This window comes from Moschus berezovskii, chromosome 25 (genome assembly GCF_049115385.1).
Source record: "Moschus berezovskii isolate FMDL1 chromosome 25, NW_MosBer_1.0, whole genome shotgun sequence".
NCBI classification, from domain to species: domain Eukaryota; kingdom Metazoa; phylum Chordata; class Mammalia; order Artiodactyla; family Moschidae; genus Moschus; species Moschus berezovskii.
Window position 1 is genome coordinate 8,820,355 of NC_142484.1, and position 18,067 is coordinate 8,838,421.

Below are 18,067 nucleotides of genomic sequence, written 5' to 3' on the forward strand. Positions count from 1 at the left end.
GTGCAACCAAGGGGAGTTTTTATTAAGCTCAGAAGACAAGGAGCCAGGAGCTCAACACCGACAGTCAAGGTCAGGGGGTTCTGCTCTCACAGGCACAGCTGGAGTCACCCTCAATGTGCACACCCTTCAGGTGGGCATCTCTGGGTTGTGGCCTGAGGCGGGGTCCCTGGGGCACTGATGCCCAAAACAGCACAGTTGCCATGCCCTGGCTGCGGTCAAGAAGCAAGAAGGCGGCTGAGATGGTCACTGAGTCACACAGGGTAACCCGCAAGAAGCGGTCATGGGAGCACAGGGAGGAGGAGTTGGGGGGGAGCAGGGAGGTGCTGGCGTATGGACGGCTGGACTGGACAGACCCAGGACGGGACTCCAGGGAGCGGGAAGGAGGGGTGCTGCTGACAGACGTCACTGCTGGGGCAGTGGCTCCGGGGGGATGGCAGGCAGGGCCCAGGCCTGCTCACCTGTCTTTGCCATTCTGGATGGAGGCCTGGCCGAGGCTGGCCCTCTCCAACAGGGGGGAATTCCTGCTTCGGTTTGTGCTGGTGGAGAGGACGCTGTTCTGTGGGGAAGAAGGGGAAGAGCTATATTACAGAAAACCAAAGTGGTCACAAAACCAGCTCCCTTCTCCCCTTTCTACCATGAGCAGTTGGGTGGGCGTGGTGGGGGAGGAGAAAGGATGTTGCTTTGACACTGGGGGGCAGGGTTTTCTATAGTAAGCACAAGTGGCCCAGGAGGGAAGGTCAGGTAGGCAGCCAAAGGAAACCGGGTCTGGTTAAGGAAGGAGCTGCCTGGAGAGGCCAGGCCCCATAGCAAGAAGGCGGGGTGGGGGCCTGGGAAAGAGGGCGGGGCTGGCCAGGACGGTGGGGGGGGAGGGGGCGTGGCTCACCGTGGAGGGCGTGGGGGTGGTCTTCTTCCTTTCCAGGCCAGGCAGGGGGCTGGCAGGCACTTTGGCTGTGCTGCTGGCCTTCCGTCCTGACTCCCGGTCCTCCTCAGGCCGCTTGTTTTCTGCGTTGTTGCTCTGAGTCTTCTTAGAGTAGGAATTAGAAGTGGGGATGGCAGGGCCAGCTGCTGGGCCAGAGGGACGGTGGGAATGGGTAAGGGCAAGGGAGACACACTGAACACCCACCAAGTGCTTCATGCTTCCGACCGTGTTGCCGGCAAGCCCATTTCACGGGGTTGGAGGGAAGTGTACTGTAGTGACCTGCCCAAGGACACGCTAATAAGGGCTGAGCAGGAACTGAAACTCAGCTGTGCCATCTGAAGCCCCCAGAGCCCCTCAGGAGAGGGGTGAGCCGCACACCTGCCACTCTGGGCAGTGCTCACCCTGGTCGCTGAAGCGCCGCTGCTTGGGGTTGGCGGAGACGCTGCGCTGCACCTTGTGGGAGGGGGACGGGGCGCCGCTGCTGCTCAGCTCAGCGGAAGGCCGGGGCTTCAGGGTGACGGTGTCGCCCTCCAGCTGCGAGAACACAAGAGGGAGCGATGCAGGTTCCTGCCGGCGGCCCCAGCCTCACGCCGCTCCTGCCTGACACAGAGCCACCAGGCTCCCCGACACAGAGCCAGCGCAAGACCAAAGTGCCGATGCAGGCTCCTGCCGGGGCCCCAGCCCCACGCCGCTCCTGCCTGACACAGAGCCACCGCAAGACCAAAGTGCGTCCAGACAAACACAGAGAAACAAGGAGCCACGCGGACCCTGACCAACAGCCAAAGACAGCAACCTCCCCACAAAGACCCCTGCCCGCAGAGGGACACAGACACACACGCGCAAGAATGAGCATTCTTCAGACTCAGAGGCACACCCCAATACCTCCTGAGCAGGCCAACAATCAAGAAAAGGAGTCTAACACCACCAGGGGGACAGGGAGGCCACACGTGCGTGCAAGTGGGACACACAGATGGTAAGCAGGACCCGACTCCCACAGAGACCCATGGGTTTGGGTGCAAACATGGTGACCCAGACAAGCAGAGCAACAATCATGACGCCTCCAGATGGACAGACGCGAGGGACGGACGTATAGGCCCCCAGATACACACTCCCAGACATGAGCACTAAGCAGAAGCAATATAGACTCAAGGCTCCTTTAAGACACAAAGCACCCAAAATTCTGAGACTTCCTGCTACGGAGAGACACAAAACACATGGAAACACGTCTAGGGGCAACAAAGAACTGACCCAGATGGACCGAGACCCTAACCAACACAGGATGAACTAGATATACTCACCATGTGGTAACCCAGACCCAGGCCCGACCCCATCAGCTTTCCTATTGAACCACTGATGAAAGGCCAGAGGGGCCTCAGTGCCCCCCAGAGGTGGGGCTTAAGATTAGTCAGTAGAGAGCACAGCTACACAGCTACTCGGAGATGAGGTCTGCCCTCGACAGCTGCTAGAAGCAAGGGGTTGCTGCAGCCAGAGGACGGCACACACGGGAACGGGGTAGGGGCACACACCTCGGAGCTCTTGTAGCCCAGGAGCAGATAGGTGGCCATCACCTCGTTGTACCTCTGGCCCACCAATGAGTCCTGGATCTCTTCCCGCGTGTATCCCATGGACACCATCAACTCTGCACAGGAGGGCACACAATTAAGGCAGGTCCTGAGTCCCAGGCAGGCTCAACCTCACTGCCCAGCACAGCCTCACCTGTCCGCCGGGGGTCCTTGTAGTCAGGGAGTGGCTCCACATAAGGCTTTAATTCATCATCTTCGTGACCCACATTCATCCACCGATCTTTCATGATTTGCTGAGGAGCAAAGGGAAGGAGAAGGGCAGAGAGGGAGAACTCAGCCTGGAGGTTTCCTTGGGACCCAGGACCTGGCCAGACGGTCTCAGGCTGCTCACCTCTAAAGTGCCTCTCTTGCTGGGATTGAGAATGAGAAATTTCTTGAGCAGGTTTTCACAGTCTGTGGACATGTAGAACGGAATACGGTATTTCCCCCTCAGTACCCGCTCCCGCAGCTCCTGTAGGAGGGAAATTTAAATCACCCAAGGCCAAGGGTCTACGAAACCTAACATCCAGACTCCTGATAGTCTGATTGTCCAGGCAGATAGAAACGAAGTATGATAGGAGGCAGAGGGCCTGGGACGGGGCCCCTCACTAGAGAGGCAGTGCTGTCAAATACCCCACGCCCGCGGGCTTGAGGAGCCCGAGGCTTGCAATCCCAAGTGCCTTGGAGGGGTGAACAAACATACAATTTATCCCAGCTCTCAAGAGAAGAACTGAGATTATTCTGCTGGGTACATAATGCCTTTTAATAGCTGCTACCTTTTGTAAGCCCTTGGAAGCTCTGGCTCAGGGAAAATGTAGAAAACCAGTGAAGGTGAGAGGTCGGGGACAAGACCAGAGGCCACGAGAAGAGATGAGAGTTCAAATGATCTAAGCCTGCACTTCACTCCACCTTGAGGTTCTGGCCATCAAAAGGCAGGGATCCGCTGACCAGTGTGTATAGGATAACTCCCAGGCTCCACACATCCACCTCGGGCCCGTCGTACTTTTTGCCCTGGAAGAGCTCTGGGGCAGCGTACGGAGGACTGCCACAGAAGGTATCCAGCTTGTTCCCAAAGGTGAACTCATTGCTGAAGCCAAAGTCTGCAATCTTGATGTTCATATCAGCATCCAAGAGTAGGTTTTCTGCCTGGGAGGTAAGAAGGAAAATGTCAGGGAACCAAGTGGACCACACCAAGGCACCGGACAGGAAGCAGCTGAGGGGAACGGAAGAAAAAAACAGGAAGTCATCTTCAATCTTTGTTTTGTTCCCACCAACTCCAGGGCAGCCTCCAATCTGTGTGAAGAGGCTGGGCTGGGTTGGAGGAGGGTGGCAAAGGCCGCTCCTCATACAGGCAGCTGTCTGAGGGCTGTGAGCTGTGTGTGGAAAGCTTCCCTGTCAGGCCGGGGTTAATCGTGGTCACCTGCGAGGACTCAGGGGCTGGAAGACCCAGAGGTAGTCTCTCACACACTAACACCTGAGGGACAGAGGTGGGAGTGCTCACATCTGCAAAGCAGCTGTGATGCAGCTGTGGGACAGTCAACCCTGCTTCCTTGGCTGGCTGCCAGGCCTGGCAGCACCGGAAGAGGTGAAATGGCAGAGACTCTGCTCGCTGGCGGGAATGGGAGCCTAAGTCCAGTCACACAGGCCTGTATCAGAAGCAGCCCCAGGGGCTTCCTCATCATCTCCAAAATAATTACAGACTAGAGCTTCCCTGAACATCAGGGCGTCACGGTCCTGTCGCCGCTCACAGAGGCGAACGACCCAGCCCCGACTCCAAGAGGCGGGAGACGAGAGCACGCCTTACCTTCAGGTCTCTGTGAACAATAAACTTCTGGTGACAGTACTGCACAGCAGACACTATCTGAAAGGAAGGAAGAGGGGTCAGCCCGGAGGCACCGGAAGCCGGGCCGCACGGGCTGGCGGAGCTGCGGTCCTGCGACCGACTTCCAATCTGCCACATTGATAAGCAAAGCCCACAGGACCCTCCGAGGCTGTTGAAAGACGGGCAGCTCCTCCCTGCATGCCAACCCCCCAGAGCGGAGGTTGGGCCCACAGTCCAGGGAGGGAGTCACACCCACCTGGCGGAATTTGGCTCGAGCCTCTTTTTCTTTCATCCTGCCATGAGCCACTAGGTAATCAAATACCTCTCCTGCAAGTGACAGGAGTGGGGTCTACATCAGAGCTGGCGGGAGCTGGGGAAGGCAGGGACACAGGAGCAAGAGGCAATTCCATACCTACCTCCACTGGCGTACTCCATGACCAGGTAGAGTGTTTTCTCAGTCTCGATCACTTCAAATAACTTAACTGCAAGAGAGAGGGCCAAGCTCTGAGTCAGAACAGCAAAAGGGGGCCACATGTCAAGCCCCAACATGCACAGGGGTGTCCTCAGAACAAACGTCTCCTCCCCTCTCTCTCGCGAGGACAAGCTCCGCTTGTGGCAGCCACACCGCTAAGGACAGCCCTGAGCGCCAGGGGCAGAGCCGGACTGAGCTGGGCATCCCCAGAGGCATCCTTGAAGACTCCGGACTCCGGCCAGCACTGCGCCTCAGGGAGGACTACGTGTGGGAACCGGAGTCGCGTGGTGGGGGAAGGAGAGGAATGATGACGGTCCTCACCTATGTTGGGATGGTTCAGAACCTTCATTATTCTTACTTCACGGAACAGCTGGAAAATAAAATAGCAGCAGGGGTCATGCCTGCTCAGCTTGCTCCCCTCAGGTCCCCTCCAAACAGATCCATCGCTAGGATGCTTTTTCCGAAAGAACAAACAGACAGGGTGAAGAAACAGTGTGGCAGTCCAGATCTTCCATGCCCGTCCCCAAGGGCTGAGAAGGACCCGAGGGGGAGGAGGAGAGCAAGAAGGGTCAGCGTGAGGCCAGCGGGGCTCTCCCAAACTGTACCCTCAGGGGCAGCATCTGGACGAGCCAGCTGCTCCCTCAGGCGCTGTCTGCTCAGATCCAGCCCCCCAACAGCAGACGGTTTTGGCTGGATGCCTCCAAAGGAGGGAGTGTGAGCCCATGGACATGAATATTTAGAACCTGAGCTGCTTCTACGGTTCATAGACGAAGCAGACTCCAGCATGGTCTGTGTGAAGGGGCAGGGAGCCCTGAAGGGGGACCCCACCGTCTTCTGACTACAGAAGCAGAGGGCTCGGCACTTGTGGGTGCGCCTTTCTCTCCTGGGCCTCGGGGTGGTGACAGAAGAAGCCACTCCTATATATAGCTGATGCCAATTTTAATCAAATCCACCTACACACACTCACGCTCTCTTTGTGAAACAAAATCAGGGACTCCAAACCATACATTTCCATAAAGAAAAATGACAGAAATTAACCCCATCCCCTCTGTGGGGGCCAGAAAATTGGGGGTGGGGTTTTGGTAACTTCTAGGCCTTCCGACTTGCACAAGGAGCAGAACTAGCTGTGTTGTGTTTTGATTTTTTTTGGTGGGGGGCGGGGGGAGGTATGGAGACCTAATTTAGGCTATATTTTATGTGGAGAAAGTGAACCTATCTTTTTTTTCCCTTTAATGAAGTCCCAGAGCTTTCCTGAGCTGGAAAGGAAATGGGAGACAGGCTTTCCAACTCTTGAGAACCTGATTCTGACCTTCACTCCCTTTTCCTGTTAGAGTCCAAGTTTTTCCCTGCTTTCTTCCCTGGCCCAGGAGACAGTGGATGAAGAGGCAAAAAGTCCTGGACGCCACCTCATGGGCAGCAGTGCACAGCAGCACTGAAATGGGGCCTGAAGGCAGCTGCCAGGGCTCCTACCCTGAGGGCACTCGCTGGGCCTGCAAAGAGTGCCCTCCTAGGAGAGACTGGAGTTTTCTGAGCTTGGTTAGAGCCCTGAAGAGGCCAGCTTCTTCAAGGTGTGTCGTTTAGGGATTGCTGCTGGGATCAAATTTAAACAGAGTGATCTGGCCGGAATCAGTCTGGCCTTGGCCATGGAGTGTTTAACAGGCGACATTTGTCTGGTGCTGGTGACTTCCAGCCAGTCAGGAAGAGGCAGGGAGAAGAGACAGGTGGGAAATAGGACGGCCGAGCTGACGCTGGCAGCCTGAGATGCTCCAAAGACCAAATGGCCCACACCAAGTTGGCTTCTGCTCTGTGGGGTCCGAGCCAACGTGTCAAGAGTAGCCCTCTTTTCCTTCCTTCCGGAAAGCTCCCAGCAGGGAAGCCCTGGTGATGACAGCCACATTTCCTTTGACTCAAAGAACCTTGAGGGGATCCCAGGGGTAACAAAAAAAAATAGGAAACACCTTGGTTGTGGCCGTCAGTGTGTCACAGCTCCTCAACCCACACTAATCCTGTGAGTGTCTCTCTCAGAAAAACCACCAGCCCCGAGCCCCAAGCATCCCAGTCTCGCTGTAGTCGGCTCTGTTAGCATGAGGTTATACCCTCTCCCTCTCCTAACCCACGTAACACAGTGTGCTCATGCAAAGGAAAGCTCAAACTGCCCTGAGATCAAAAGATCTCAGAAAATCTGAGCCAGGGTCATCTGGAGAATGAGAAAATCTGACTGACCTGAAAAGGGGCCACTTTCTGGGAGCCCAATGGGCGATTTCTTCCTTCCCCTAAACTGCCTGAGCCCAGGGCAGGGGGAGAGAGCTGTTTCCAGCTCTACACCAACCAGTCACTGGTAAGCTGTCCCTCCTCTGCAAATGAAAGCCTTCTTTCCTCACTCCTACATATGTGGTGCCACCTGGAGGGTTCCTCGACCAGCTGGTAAGACCTCAGTTTCCACTGTAAGTCAAGGGAAGCAAAAGCCTCACCTTGCAAAGACTACATGCAAACGACTTTGCAACTGTCAGTCAGGAGGAGTCTAAAAGTCAGAAGGAAAACTGGGAGTACCTGTCCTTAATCTGCAGGTGTTATCAGAGGCTTGAAACGGGAGTTCGGTTTCTAAAAACCCCAGCCCTCTATTCCCATTCTCTGAAATGGAGCTGGCCCAGAATCCAGGGGCAGGTTCTCTGGCTCTTCTTATCCCTGTACTTCTAGAGCCACTCCCCTGGATCATTCCAGATGTTAAAGCAACTGCTTGTGTTTCGAATAATAGCTGGATACATGCGTTTTTACATATGGGCTGGTCACAAGCCAGAAAATAACAAGATGCAGGAAGTAGGTCAGACAGGTAGGCCGAGGGGCTGGGAAAGGGCAGAAAGACTTCTAACGAGCCAGTGCCTGAGGCCAGGAAGCCCAATCAGGAGAAGTCAGCACAGAGGATCCAACAAAACCCTGAAGATAGCAGAACCATGGAGAGGGATAGTGGGAACAACAAAATAACCGGAGAATCTGAACTAGGGGTTCAAGTGTCTGTGTGTATGCTCAATAATGTCTGACTCTTTGGGATCCCACAGACCATAGCCCACCAGGCTCCTCTGTCATGGAATTTCCCAGGCAAGAATACTGGAGTGGGTTGCCACTCCCTCCAGGGGATCTTCCCGACCCAGGGATTGAATCCGCATTTCCTACACTGTGCCACCTGGGAAGCCCAGGGGTTCAGGAGGAGGTCCAAATGGGATCAGCAGATGAGTGACTCCTGACAGAGGTTTAGAAAGGGACAGGATGTACTGTGAGCTTACTTTCTGGAGGCTGGAGGAATTCAGCTGAGTCTTGTCAATGATCTTTACAGCTACCTGCACAAGAGACAAAAAAGCCCAAGATTATCTCCTGGACCAGGCTAAGATCAGGACTCAAATCTGCCTCTCCCTTCATATTCCCACCTTGTTCTGGCCCTATCCCTCTAAGCAGCCCTCTCTTCTCAGATCTCATTTCTGCCCAATTAACAGAAGGTCGCCTTGGGGAGTAGCCCCACCACGACTGCTGGGGTATCAACAGTGGGAGATGCTGCCACGCCCCCAGGCCCAGCGCTCACCTCTTTCCCAGTCAGGATATGCCGAGCCAGCTTCACCTTGGCAAAGTTACCCTTGCCGATGGTCTTGAGGAGCCGGTAGTTGCCGATATGGGGCTGCTCGTCAGCAGAGGTGGCTGAGTTGCGGCCCCGCAGCATGTTGGACTTACTGCTGGGCTTGGAGTCGAGGTGTCCCAAGGGGGGCTGCCGGGTAGAAACATGCACACCATGAAGTGTGCCACCCTTAAGCTCCCTACCCTGGCCCTTAGCTCTCTGCAAAAAATTGTAAGAGGCTGGGGTATTGGGGCAGACGCCAGGAGGCTGGGAGGCATGCAGAGAGCAAATCATAAGGCAGGGGAGTAAGAGAAGAGGGAAAGCGAGCCCCGCTCCACTCCAAAAGAGCACAGCCTGGGGTCCAGTGTCAACATCCTACTACGCGCCGTCCCATCACCGGCTCCACTCTCTGGCAATACATCCCCCATGAAAAACCCAACAGTTCCTCCTACTGCCCTCCCTGTTACCTGTTCAAACTTTAATCAGGCCAAAACTGAAGAGTCGCAGGGGCAACGTGATCAGAATTATTGCAAAGCCCTCGTCACCCAGTACTTTACACTAATCTTTACTGCGTATGACTTGATGTTGATTCATTGTCTATCTGGTAAGAATGGAAGCTCATGAGGGCAGGCACGTATCATTTATTCACTGCTACACCCCAGCACCTGGGCAGACTGGGTTATGGTAGACGCTCAGTGAACACTTGTGTGATGAAAACGTGGAATGATGGTCTGAGCAAGGCCCTCCTTAGATACCCCAGCTCAAACAAGGGTGTGAGGAAGCAGAAATGACAACAACTGGCACCAACAGGCATACACGTAACACAAAAATGGCACGGTCCAAATGAAAGCACTCATCTGTGCGAAGACTTGAACGGCCCTCAGAGGGCTAAACGTGGAGTTCCAAGTGATCCACTTCTAGCTACCCACCCAAGAACAACCTGACACCCATGGACGTTCATAATATCCCACATTCACAATCGCCAAACAGTGGGAACAACACAAATGTCCGTTAACTGACAAACAGATATGCAAATTGTGAAATATCCACACGGTGGAATATTCATTGGCAATTAAAGAAAGAAAAAGAAGTACCAACACATGCTACAACATGGATGAACCTTGAAAATGTTATGCTACGTGAACAAGACTGGCCACGAAGGCCTGCAGGCTGTACAAGTCCCTTTATATGAAATGCCTACTCTGGAGCAGGCAAATCCAGAAAGACAAAACAAAGAGATGAGTCTAGGGCTGAGGGGACTCCCCTATGGGGAGGGGCCTTAGGGATGACAGCTAAGGGCTGAGGTTTCTTTCTGCGGTAACGAAAAAATTCTAATGAAATGCTGATTGTGGTGATGGATACACAGCTCCATGAATTTACTAAAAGCTCCTTAAGCTTACACTTTAAAGGGTGAACTGCACGGGATGCGAATTACATCTCAAACTGATGAGAGTCTGGTCTAACGCTGGTCCAGAGCCCTGACCTGCCTCTCCAGAGCACCCGAGGCCACTGCCCCAGCGTCACGCGGACTAAGGGCAGCCAGAGCCCTGTCCCAGAGCCATCCAGAGCTGCCCTGGAAACTTCAGAGACAATCTGGAAGCGAGCAGTGGGGCCAGAGAAGCGTGCCTCAAAGTTCTTTCTTTCACGGTCCTCTCTGGCTCTCGGTGAAACCCTCAAAAACCACAAAGAAATGACTTGCTACCACCCAAGGAACTGTCCAGGGTTCCTCGACAAGAAGCATGCTTCCCCAATCAGCTGCTTTTCAGCCCTAAGGGACCACGAACAAGGAAAAACTTCCCTCTGCCCCCACTTCCACGAGAGGAAGATGGGTGGAAACATTTCCTTGGCAACCTCGAATTCACCTCCTAAGTTTCTGGTTACTCCCCTATTTTCTGAGGATATGAGCCAAAGGCAGCAGGAGTCTGGCAGTCACCAAGTCCTCAGAGTTTGAAATGAGAATTTAGTGTCGACCTGAGGGTCTGGGTCCTTCACTCTCTGAAGCTAAATCCGGGCGTCTGACTGCCCATCCTGAGCTTGGACCCTCTGTCTCCATGTTTCTCAGCCCTGGGGCTGCTCTGTGCGGCACAGCTGGCCAGCACCCTCTCCCCACTCCTCACTCCCAGGCTCAGCTACACACTATCTTCAAGGAACAGCAACAAACGTCCTCCATACTGGAACAGAGAGGTGTGATTAAGAGTACAGGTGAAGAGACAGACTGCCAGGGTTCAGGTCCCAAATCTGCCTCTTACTCAACACATGGTAATGTTACTACCATCAACAACGTCCTTAAGAGGGAGATGAGATTACTACACAGCAGGAAGAAACCCTAAAAGATGACCGACATGGGATGATCCCACGTGTGGGTGCCAGTAGATAGTCCAGTGGGTGCCGAGGAGCTCTGTCCAACAGCCCGAGGTTCCAGGTCAGGCTCCCCCCATTTACCAGCATTAGTTTCTTATTTGTGAAGCGGTGATAAAACGGTCCTATTTCACATTCATTAGGTGACAGAAAACATGTAGAATGCCTTAGCCAATGCTTAATAAACAACAACCACGATTCCCATTATTTTTGGTTCCCCTGGTGGCTCAGATGGTAAAGAATCCGCCTGCAATGAGAGAGACCTAGGTTCAATTCCTGGGTTGGGAAGATCCCCTGGAGAACGGAACGGCTGGCTGACCCACTCCAGTATTCTGGCCTGGAGAATTCCATGGACAGAGGAGCCTGGAAGGCTATGGTCCATGGGATTGCAGAGTCAGACACGACTGAGTGATTTTCACTTCACTTCAAATGCTACAGAGCCTGTCTGCAGAGCCAGAAATCTCACGGTCAATAGGACTTTCACATCTAAGCCAAATCCTCCTGATCCAGCTGCAGCTCAGATGGAGGCGAAGAGATGTAGGGTCCCCCTGCTGGGGAGAGGTCCCAGCTGGGCATCGGCCACCTTGCCTTCATAGGAGGGGACTTGCCAGGGCAGCTGCAAAGGGTTAGTTCCAAGTGAGGTCTCCAGGACAGTCAAAGAGAAGGTTCCGCCTGTCTGGGTACCAAAGAAGCAGAAAACACTGGGGCGTGTTCTTTGATTCCCCCGCTCCACAAGTCACACATTCCCCTTTCTGACCAAACCACCCAACTTTCAGGATGCCAAGGGCACAGTCCTTCTCTCACCCCTTCTGCCTCTATCATGGTGAGATACCATTCCCACAGCAGGGATGAGGGACAGAGGGAGGAGCGGGTACAGGGAGGAAGACGAGAAAGGAGAAAGTCCTCAGGAGGAAACATTCCTTGGACCGGGGCCCCGTCCACGGCTCTGACTGGGCCCCTGTAACCTGGACACAGAGCTCGGCAACAAGGTGGGAGCGTGGTGGCCAGCTGTCTCTCTAGCCACTAAACCGGGTCTGGCGAGAAGCATGCTCTGCCCCCAGCTCCACCCTCCCTGCGCACGAGACACGGAACACGACACCCTCCAAGGTCTGACCGACACCACAGAACGGGCAGGCCTCAAAGGTCTCAGGAAGTCCGCTGAAAGTAGACACCATGGCCCTCAGGCAGCTTTCAGAAAGAACAAGGGGTCACCCTGGGAGGTAGGATTTGGAACCAAATAGCAAAACATGCAAGTTACTTAGCAGGCCTGACTGAGAAGTCGGGCCTAAGCAGCTTTGGGGTCCTCCTTTGACAAGAGGCCAGAACTCAGGGCATGAAGATAAAGAAAAACAAAATCTTCTATCCAGTGGGCCCTTCAATCTGGGATCTCAGAACCTGGCCTAGGCGTGTTGCCAGGTTCGCCCGGAAGACGGTCTCCACCCCGAGCGGCCCGGCGCTGACTCAGGTAGGCAGGGCCCCTTCCCTAACGCTGGAGGCTCTGACCAACAGTTCCTCCCAAGAAAACCTCACGCTTTGGGGCCTTGCACTCAGGGCTGGCCTCGAGTGTCCTGACTTCCCCAGGGCCGGAAAGGGGCCAAGCCGGGAAGGGTGGCAGGCACCCCTGGGCCAGAGGCAGAGTGTGCCTGGGCCCTGTGGAATGGAGGGAACAGCCCGAGGTGGCCGCCCCTGCTGTCCCCCTTACCGCGGCAGTCGTGCACCCTCCCGGGGCCTCGGCCTGTCTCGTTCCGTTCCTCTCACTCTGGCCAGGCCTGCGGACTCCACCTAAGGGTCGCCTCTTCTCTGGGGATTTGCCCCTCTTCGGTTCTTAGCCCGTGCCTCTTCCCAGGAAGGGCACTGCCTTGTGCTGGTTTGTGCCTGGCTCCATTGAGCGACTCCTCAAAGAGCCCGGGTTTGGGGTGGGAGGGATGACAGAGGAGAGGGCAACTCCACAGCAAAAAGCAAAACAGAAACAGGGGGACACATACCGGGCTGGAGAAAGGGACAAGGACCACCGGCGACTTCCATTCAGCAGGGCCCAGGGCAGAACCTGTCAGGCGGCGAGGGCAAAGTACAGAGGCCTGGAAGAGCCAGGCCCAGGGCGGGGGCTGCTGGCGCCTCAGCCACCCTTACTCAGCTGCAGCAGGCGACACCTTCCACCACCTCCTCAACGAAAAAGAGCGCAGCAGCCAGGCCGAGCGGCTCTGGGAACCTGGACTGTGTCGCAACCGAAACCACCACTAGCAGAGACAGCCCGGGCTTGGCCAGGAGAGGGACGGGGACGGGGCCCCGCAGCTTCGTGCAGGCCGGGGCGGTGGCCAGGAAACCCACGCAGCCCTCGGACACTACCCAGGAGCCAGGTGGGAAGAAAGGGGCCGGAGGGGAACGGGAAGGAAGGGAGACAGAGAGAGAAAGAGGCGGGTTTAGATCCACTTCCTTCTCCCTCCCCCTCCCCGGAAGTGGGCTGCCCCACCCTCCCCAAGGTGCTCTGCTGGTAACAGCTGGGAGAGGGTGAGGAGGAGACTTACTCCAGCCCAGGCTGTCATAAAGCCATTACCACACCTGCAGCAGGTGGGACCTGGGTAGGGGCTCACATTTGTGAGCAGAGGGGGGGCCTCCGTGAGAATCAGACAGGCTGCCCCAGAGAGCAGCGGCAAACCCACCATCAGGACCAAGGGTGGGGGCGGGGGGGGGGGCAGGACCAGCTGTCCAACAGTGGCAGATGGACCTCCTTCTTCACAGAAAGCAGCGTTCAACCTTAGAAAAATGCACACTCCACTTGTATGGAGTGTTCTGGACATAGTATCAGGAGATTCAGGAACCCTGGGAAGCCCCTTAGGTCCATGGATTCTAGATGAAGAACCTTTGTCACTGATAGACAATGAGATGTTTAATCCTAAATTTTGCCCAAAGGTTGGGTACAAACAAAATGTTTCTCTAATTCCTTCCAGCCCCGATTCTGGGAGATGATGTCCAGGCTCCCCCAGTGACCCCCTCCCCAAGGCCTGCGTGCAGCAGGGGCAGCCATTCCTCATACCTTCCTCTGACCAAGCCCCTGCGGTCTAGGCACCTGCTGAGCCCTCCTTGCTGTGTTCTGGTACTGGCTTTTCCTCTGGTTGCCAGATCTACTTCACATTCATTCCACTACTCTAGGCTAGCATCTTTCCCATTAGGCAACTCCTTTTAAAGCTCTCATGCCAGGAGGCCATAAACTCCTCCAGGGAAGGGCAGAGCTCCCAGTGCCCTCACAGCACCTGGCACAGACACACGGGAGACGGTGCTACTCCGTGTTCACCTTATGCACAGACCTGGTCAACAGATTCAACATCCCTGGTACTACCGTCTGCTGGCACGTACATCCTGTGTTCTTCACACCATAAACCTACAGGGTAGGTAGCACCTTCATTTTACATACTAGAAATTTAAGCACAGAAGTTAAGAGACTTGCCCAAGGCCAGCCTGCCAGTGCAGAGCTGGGCCTGGGGCCCAGTGCTTTCATGCCCACTCCAGCACTCTGCTGTTCCTCATGGCTGCATTTACCAGCTTCCCTTCAACCCTTCTTGAACTAATCTGCTCTTATTTTTCCCCCAAAGAAGCAGAAATCTCTGGCTCTTCGTTCACAGACTAGGAGGAGGGAAAGATGTGCAGATTCAGAAAGGGTGCCTGGGACAGCAGGAGCACCAATGTCTGGTTACCCCAGTTCTGGGGCTCCTTCAAAGTGGGCACTCAACTCAGTGGAAGAGATCAGGCTTTATACTGGACCCTGGGCTCAGTCAGGCCTGCCCCTCCACCCCCTCTACTCAAGACGCCAGAGTGGGGTCAAATGGCTTCATTTTCTAGGCTCCAGGATTCCGAGATGTGACACAGGGATAGTTTCCTTAACTGGATTTGTGGGAGGCAGTGAAAGTTTTGTAAACTGAGGAAGCATTGAGCACTGACCTCAAACAGAGACGCTGGGGAGAGACAGGGTAGGACTGAGCTGACACGTCACAGGGCAAATCACTAGTTCTTTAACCCTTCCTCCTTCACGGCACCCAGGAGCCTTCTCTGCGCCCTTTCATCCTGAGCAACTGTCCCTTTCAACTGCCAAGAGTCAATAAGCCAGCAGAGCGTGCTGGGTAGGAGAGCTCTGGGAAAGGTGGCAAGCACTGATGGGTGGAGGGCCTGGATGCACCCCCACCACGAACTGTGACCCTCCGCCTGAGGAACCCCTGCAATCCCCTAACACTCCATTGCAGAGGGGAGGTGGGCTTGTACGAAACTGCTCCCTTCTCCGAGCCAGGGCAGATGCCTCCCTGACAAAGGAGGCCAGCAGAGCCTGCGACTGAGGCCAAGCTGAAAGCAAGGTGGCTGGCGGTCCTCCGGCCGTCTGAGCTGCAGGTATCACCCCGAGGGTGGGAGACCGGCACTGCAGTCCAAGCCACGCAGGGAGACCACGTGCCTCCCAGCAGTCAGAGCAGAGCCAGCGCCTGCCTGGAAGTCTGGCGGGCAAGAACTGACCACAGTGACAGCCGAGCTGAGCCATCCTCCAGCTCACACCCCTTCATGCACAAAAGCCACCGTGCCAGGAGCACCCCTCAAATCTCCTGTCTTCTGAGTCACTTGAAATGTTGGGCTCCTCTTTGAACACGGTGGATTCTACAGAGCAACCAGAGCTTAGACGTCTCCCACACCACTTCATCGCTGGGCATCCGCTCACCTGGGGCCACTTCATCGCTGGGCATCTGCTCACCTGGGGCCACTTCATCACTGGGCATCCGCTCACCCGGGGCCTGGTTTCCGTCTCAATCCCCAATTTCTGGGGCCTGTTCAGCACACCTTCACTGAGCGCGTACCGCTGGGACCCGTTTATAAAGTCTGGAGAGACTTGGCTTCTGCCTCCCAGAGACTGAGAGGAGGGGAACGGACATGAGACTCACCATGTATCTGTGGATGGCACGGCAGAGCTCTGGAGGCGCCCGGCCTGCTGGGAGCCCTGCTTTGCTCCTTACCAGCTCAGACCACCACCAGCAAGAACACTTGGAGCCGCCAGATCTCTAGACATGAGGACTCTAGCTGCTCCCACTTCACAGGATTAGTGTGAAGAGGAAATGAGAAAATGCACGCCAGTGTTGACCATGAAGCCTGGTGCACAGCAAGGTCTCTGGCATGTTTTCTGTGATCTCTCTTCACTTTCAGGTAAAAACTTTTGTTTCCCATCTACAGGGGTTCTCTGAGCTCTGAGAAGAGCTATAATCTCTAAGAACTTGATTACAAGTGCGGCAAAGCTGGAATTCCTTCTAGAATGAGGAAAAGTTAAATTCCTACCATGGTGAGGAGGTCAGACAAAAAGGACCCTCCTTCCAAACATAAAACCACTCCTGCCAGAAGTGGGTGAATGAGAAGGCAGCCACGCCTCTGCCCTCGGAGCAGCCCAGAAGAGGATGAAGGTGTGCCGGCTCCTCCTGTCCCTGTCAGCTCCTTAACTCCTTCCTTTCCGAAGAGGCCCAAGAGACAGCCGACATTCCAGTACCACATGGTGCCACGGGCTGGGGGAAGCTCACACTGCCAGCCTCGCACTGCAGCCGGCTCCTCCCGTACCAGTGGGGTACAGTAACCATGGAGACCAGCAAGCTCCTCCATCTCACAGGAGAGCCAGCCTGCCAGCAGCCCAGGGATCTGGGGGAAGCAGAAGGCAGTCTGCAGCAGAACGGTCTGGCTCTCTTGACACAGGATCGTGGGGAGCTGATGGAGACGAGCCAGAGAGGCCGAGGCGCCTGGGCTACCCTCTAAGTTCCTTTTCTTTGCCCAGTAGTTTGTCTTGAGCACACCGTCTGGCCGTAAAAGTGGTGCAGGGTGTCCCTCTGGAGTCAGACAGACCTGAGGTGGGACCCCAGCTCTACCACCCTGGTTGCTGTGTAGGGAATGGATTGGAACGGATCGGAACGGTGGTGTGGAGAGCTACAGATATACATACTGAAAGGCACCGGCTCTCATGTAACACCTTCTTTTAAGTGGTCCATGTAAGTAACCCTCTTATCCCTTGTTTATCCCAAATCCCTTTATTCCAATAGTTATCCAGACACCCTCTTAGCAGAGAGTGACCTCTCCCTCTCTCTCACAGCACCCTGTCTGTACCCACTCAGCTCTTCTGACTTTAGGCCTCTATGCCTTAACCCCGCCCTAGGCACTCTGAGAAGTCAGAGGTCACCCTTGTGTGCCCTGAGTGCTTAACAGGGCGCGCACCTAGCTCCCCTGCTTTATAATACTTGAAGAAATTATACAGAATAAAAGTGGTACAGCTTTATGATCCCTAAAGTTGCTCCCCTCCTCCCTCAGGAGATAAGCAAGGGCAGATGAAGGAAGATCAAAGCTTCTGGCTGCAAGATCCCTCTCCCCTCTTTCAGGGCGTTTACTGCCCTTTGAAGTTGACTGGTTACTGTCCATCCTTCGCACTAGACTGCACCATACAGGGAAGGCCCCTGGTCGGTCTGATTTATGGCCCAAAACAATGCCTAGAGCACAGAGCGGAAGTATTCAGTAAGGTAATGAATGAATAAATGCGTACGAATGAATAAGTAAGAAAACATGTTGGGGCATCTTCATGACAGTTTCTGGGATCTACACCAGTAACCCGTACCCGTGTACTCTGCAGACAACATCCAAGCGGGCAATGGGCCACGGATTGGGTGCCCCAAAGATGGGTGACATCTGTGGAGCGTTAGTCCCACTAACAAGCTTTCTCTCCGGTGGGGACAGGGCCCTTGGTACACCATCTCTCACAAAGCTTGAAGCCACGGTGGTCATCCAGGAGAACTGGAGACAGACTCGGAATATAGGCAGAGCTGAGCACCAGCTGCCCCCCACTCCCATCCCCAGCTCCTTTCATCCCAGAGGGGCCTCCCTCTCCTTGACCTTCCTGCTGCCCCACAACCCCCAGGCCTTCCCACTTCCCACAGCACTCTCTGCCTCTCCACATTCAATCCCTCCACTGCTCTGCTGTCAGACCACAGTGTCTTGCTGTGACGATGTAAGGCAGCTGAAGCCACTCGAAGAGCTGCTGACCTGGGGAAGTGACAGAGCCTTCAGGAGAAATTTCCGTGGTGTTCACCACACTGAGGGCTCTGCTTCAGTATTCCCCCTTGAACCAATGAAGTGAGTCGACCCGAGAGATCACCCATACACACCTGCCTCGTTTCTTTGTAAAAATCAGCATCCCCACCCTGCCTCCCACCCCTCCTCAAACTGCCTCCTGTTACAGAAAATCAGAGGAACTAAAAACGGCAGCTGGGGAGCTCAGTTGACTCACCACCCAGCATAATCATCTCCTCCCAGAATCTCCCATCTTCTCCTG

The 18,067-nt window shown here is 55.0% G+C and overlaps 1 protein-coding gene across 9 annotated transcripts in view; it reads right to left on the bottom strand.

Annotated features, from left to right (window-relative positions):
* The window catches only part of MARK2 (microtubule affinity regulating kinase 2), a 56,006-nt gene that overhangs the window by 7,220 nt on the left and 30,719 nt on the right, over positions 1–18,067 (bottom strand). For 4 of the 9 annotated variants that reach the window (XM_088832378.1, XM_055415678.2, XM_055415674.2 and 1 more), the window contains exons 2-14: positions 8,350–8,529; positions 8,057–8,110; positions 5,097–5,145; positions 4,720–4,785; positions 4,560–4,630; positions 4,286–4,342; positions 3,391–3,627; positions 2,834–2,953; positions 2,636–2,735; positions 2,446–2,558; positions 1,321–1,453; positions 884–1,065; positions 459–556 (exon numbers count right to left, since the gene is read on the bottom strand). In XM_088832378.1, coding sequence (XP_088688504.1) covers positions 459–556; positions 884–1,065; positions 1,321–1,453; positions 2,446–2,558; positions 2,636–2,735; positions 2,834–2,953; positions 3,391–3,627; positions 4,286–4,342; positions 4,560–4,630; positions 4,720–4,785; positions 5,097–5,145; positions 8,057–8,110; positions 8,350–8,484 — 1,415 coding nt within the window. In that variant the 5' untranslated portion in view covers positions 8,485–8,529. Of the gene's footprint in view, positions 1–458; positions 557–883; positions 1,066–1,320; positions 1,454–2,445; positions 2,559–2,635; positions 2,736–2,833; positions 2,954–3,390; positions 3,628–4,285; positions 4,343–4,559; positions 4,631–4,719; positions 4,786–5,096; positions 5,146–8,056; positions 8,111–8,349; positions 8,530–12,722; positions 13,133–18,067 lie in introns of those variants that run through there. The other 5 variants (XM_055415680.2, XM_055415679.2, XM_055415675.2 and 2 more) reach the window with 2 other exon arrangements.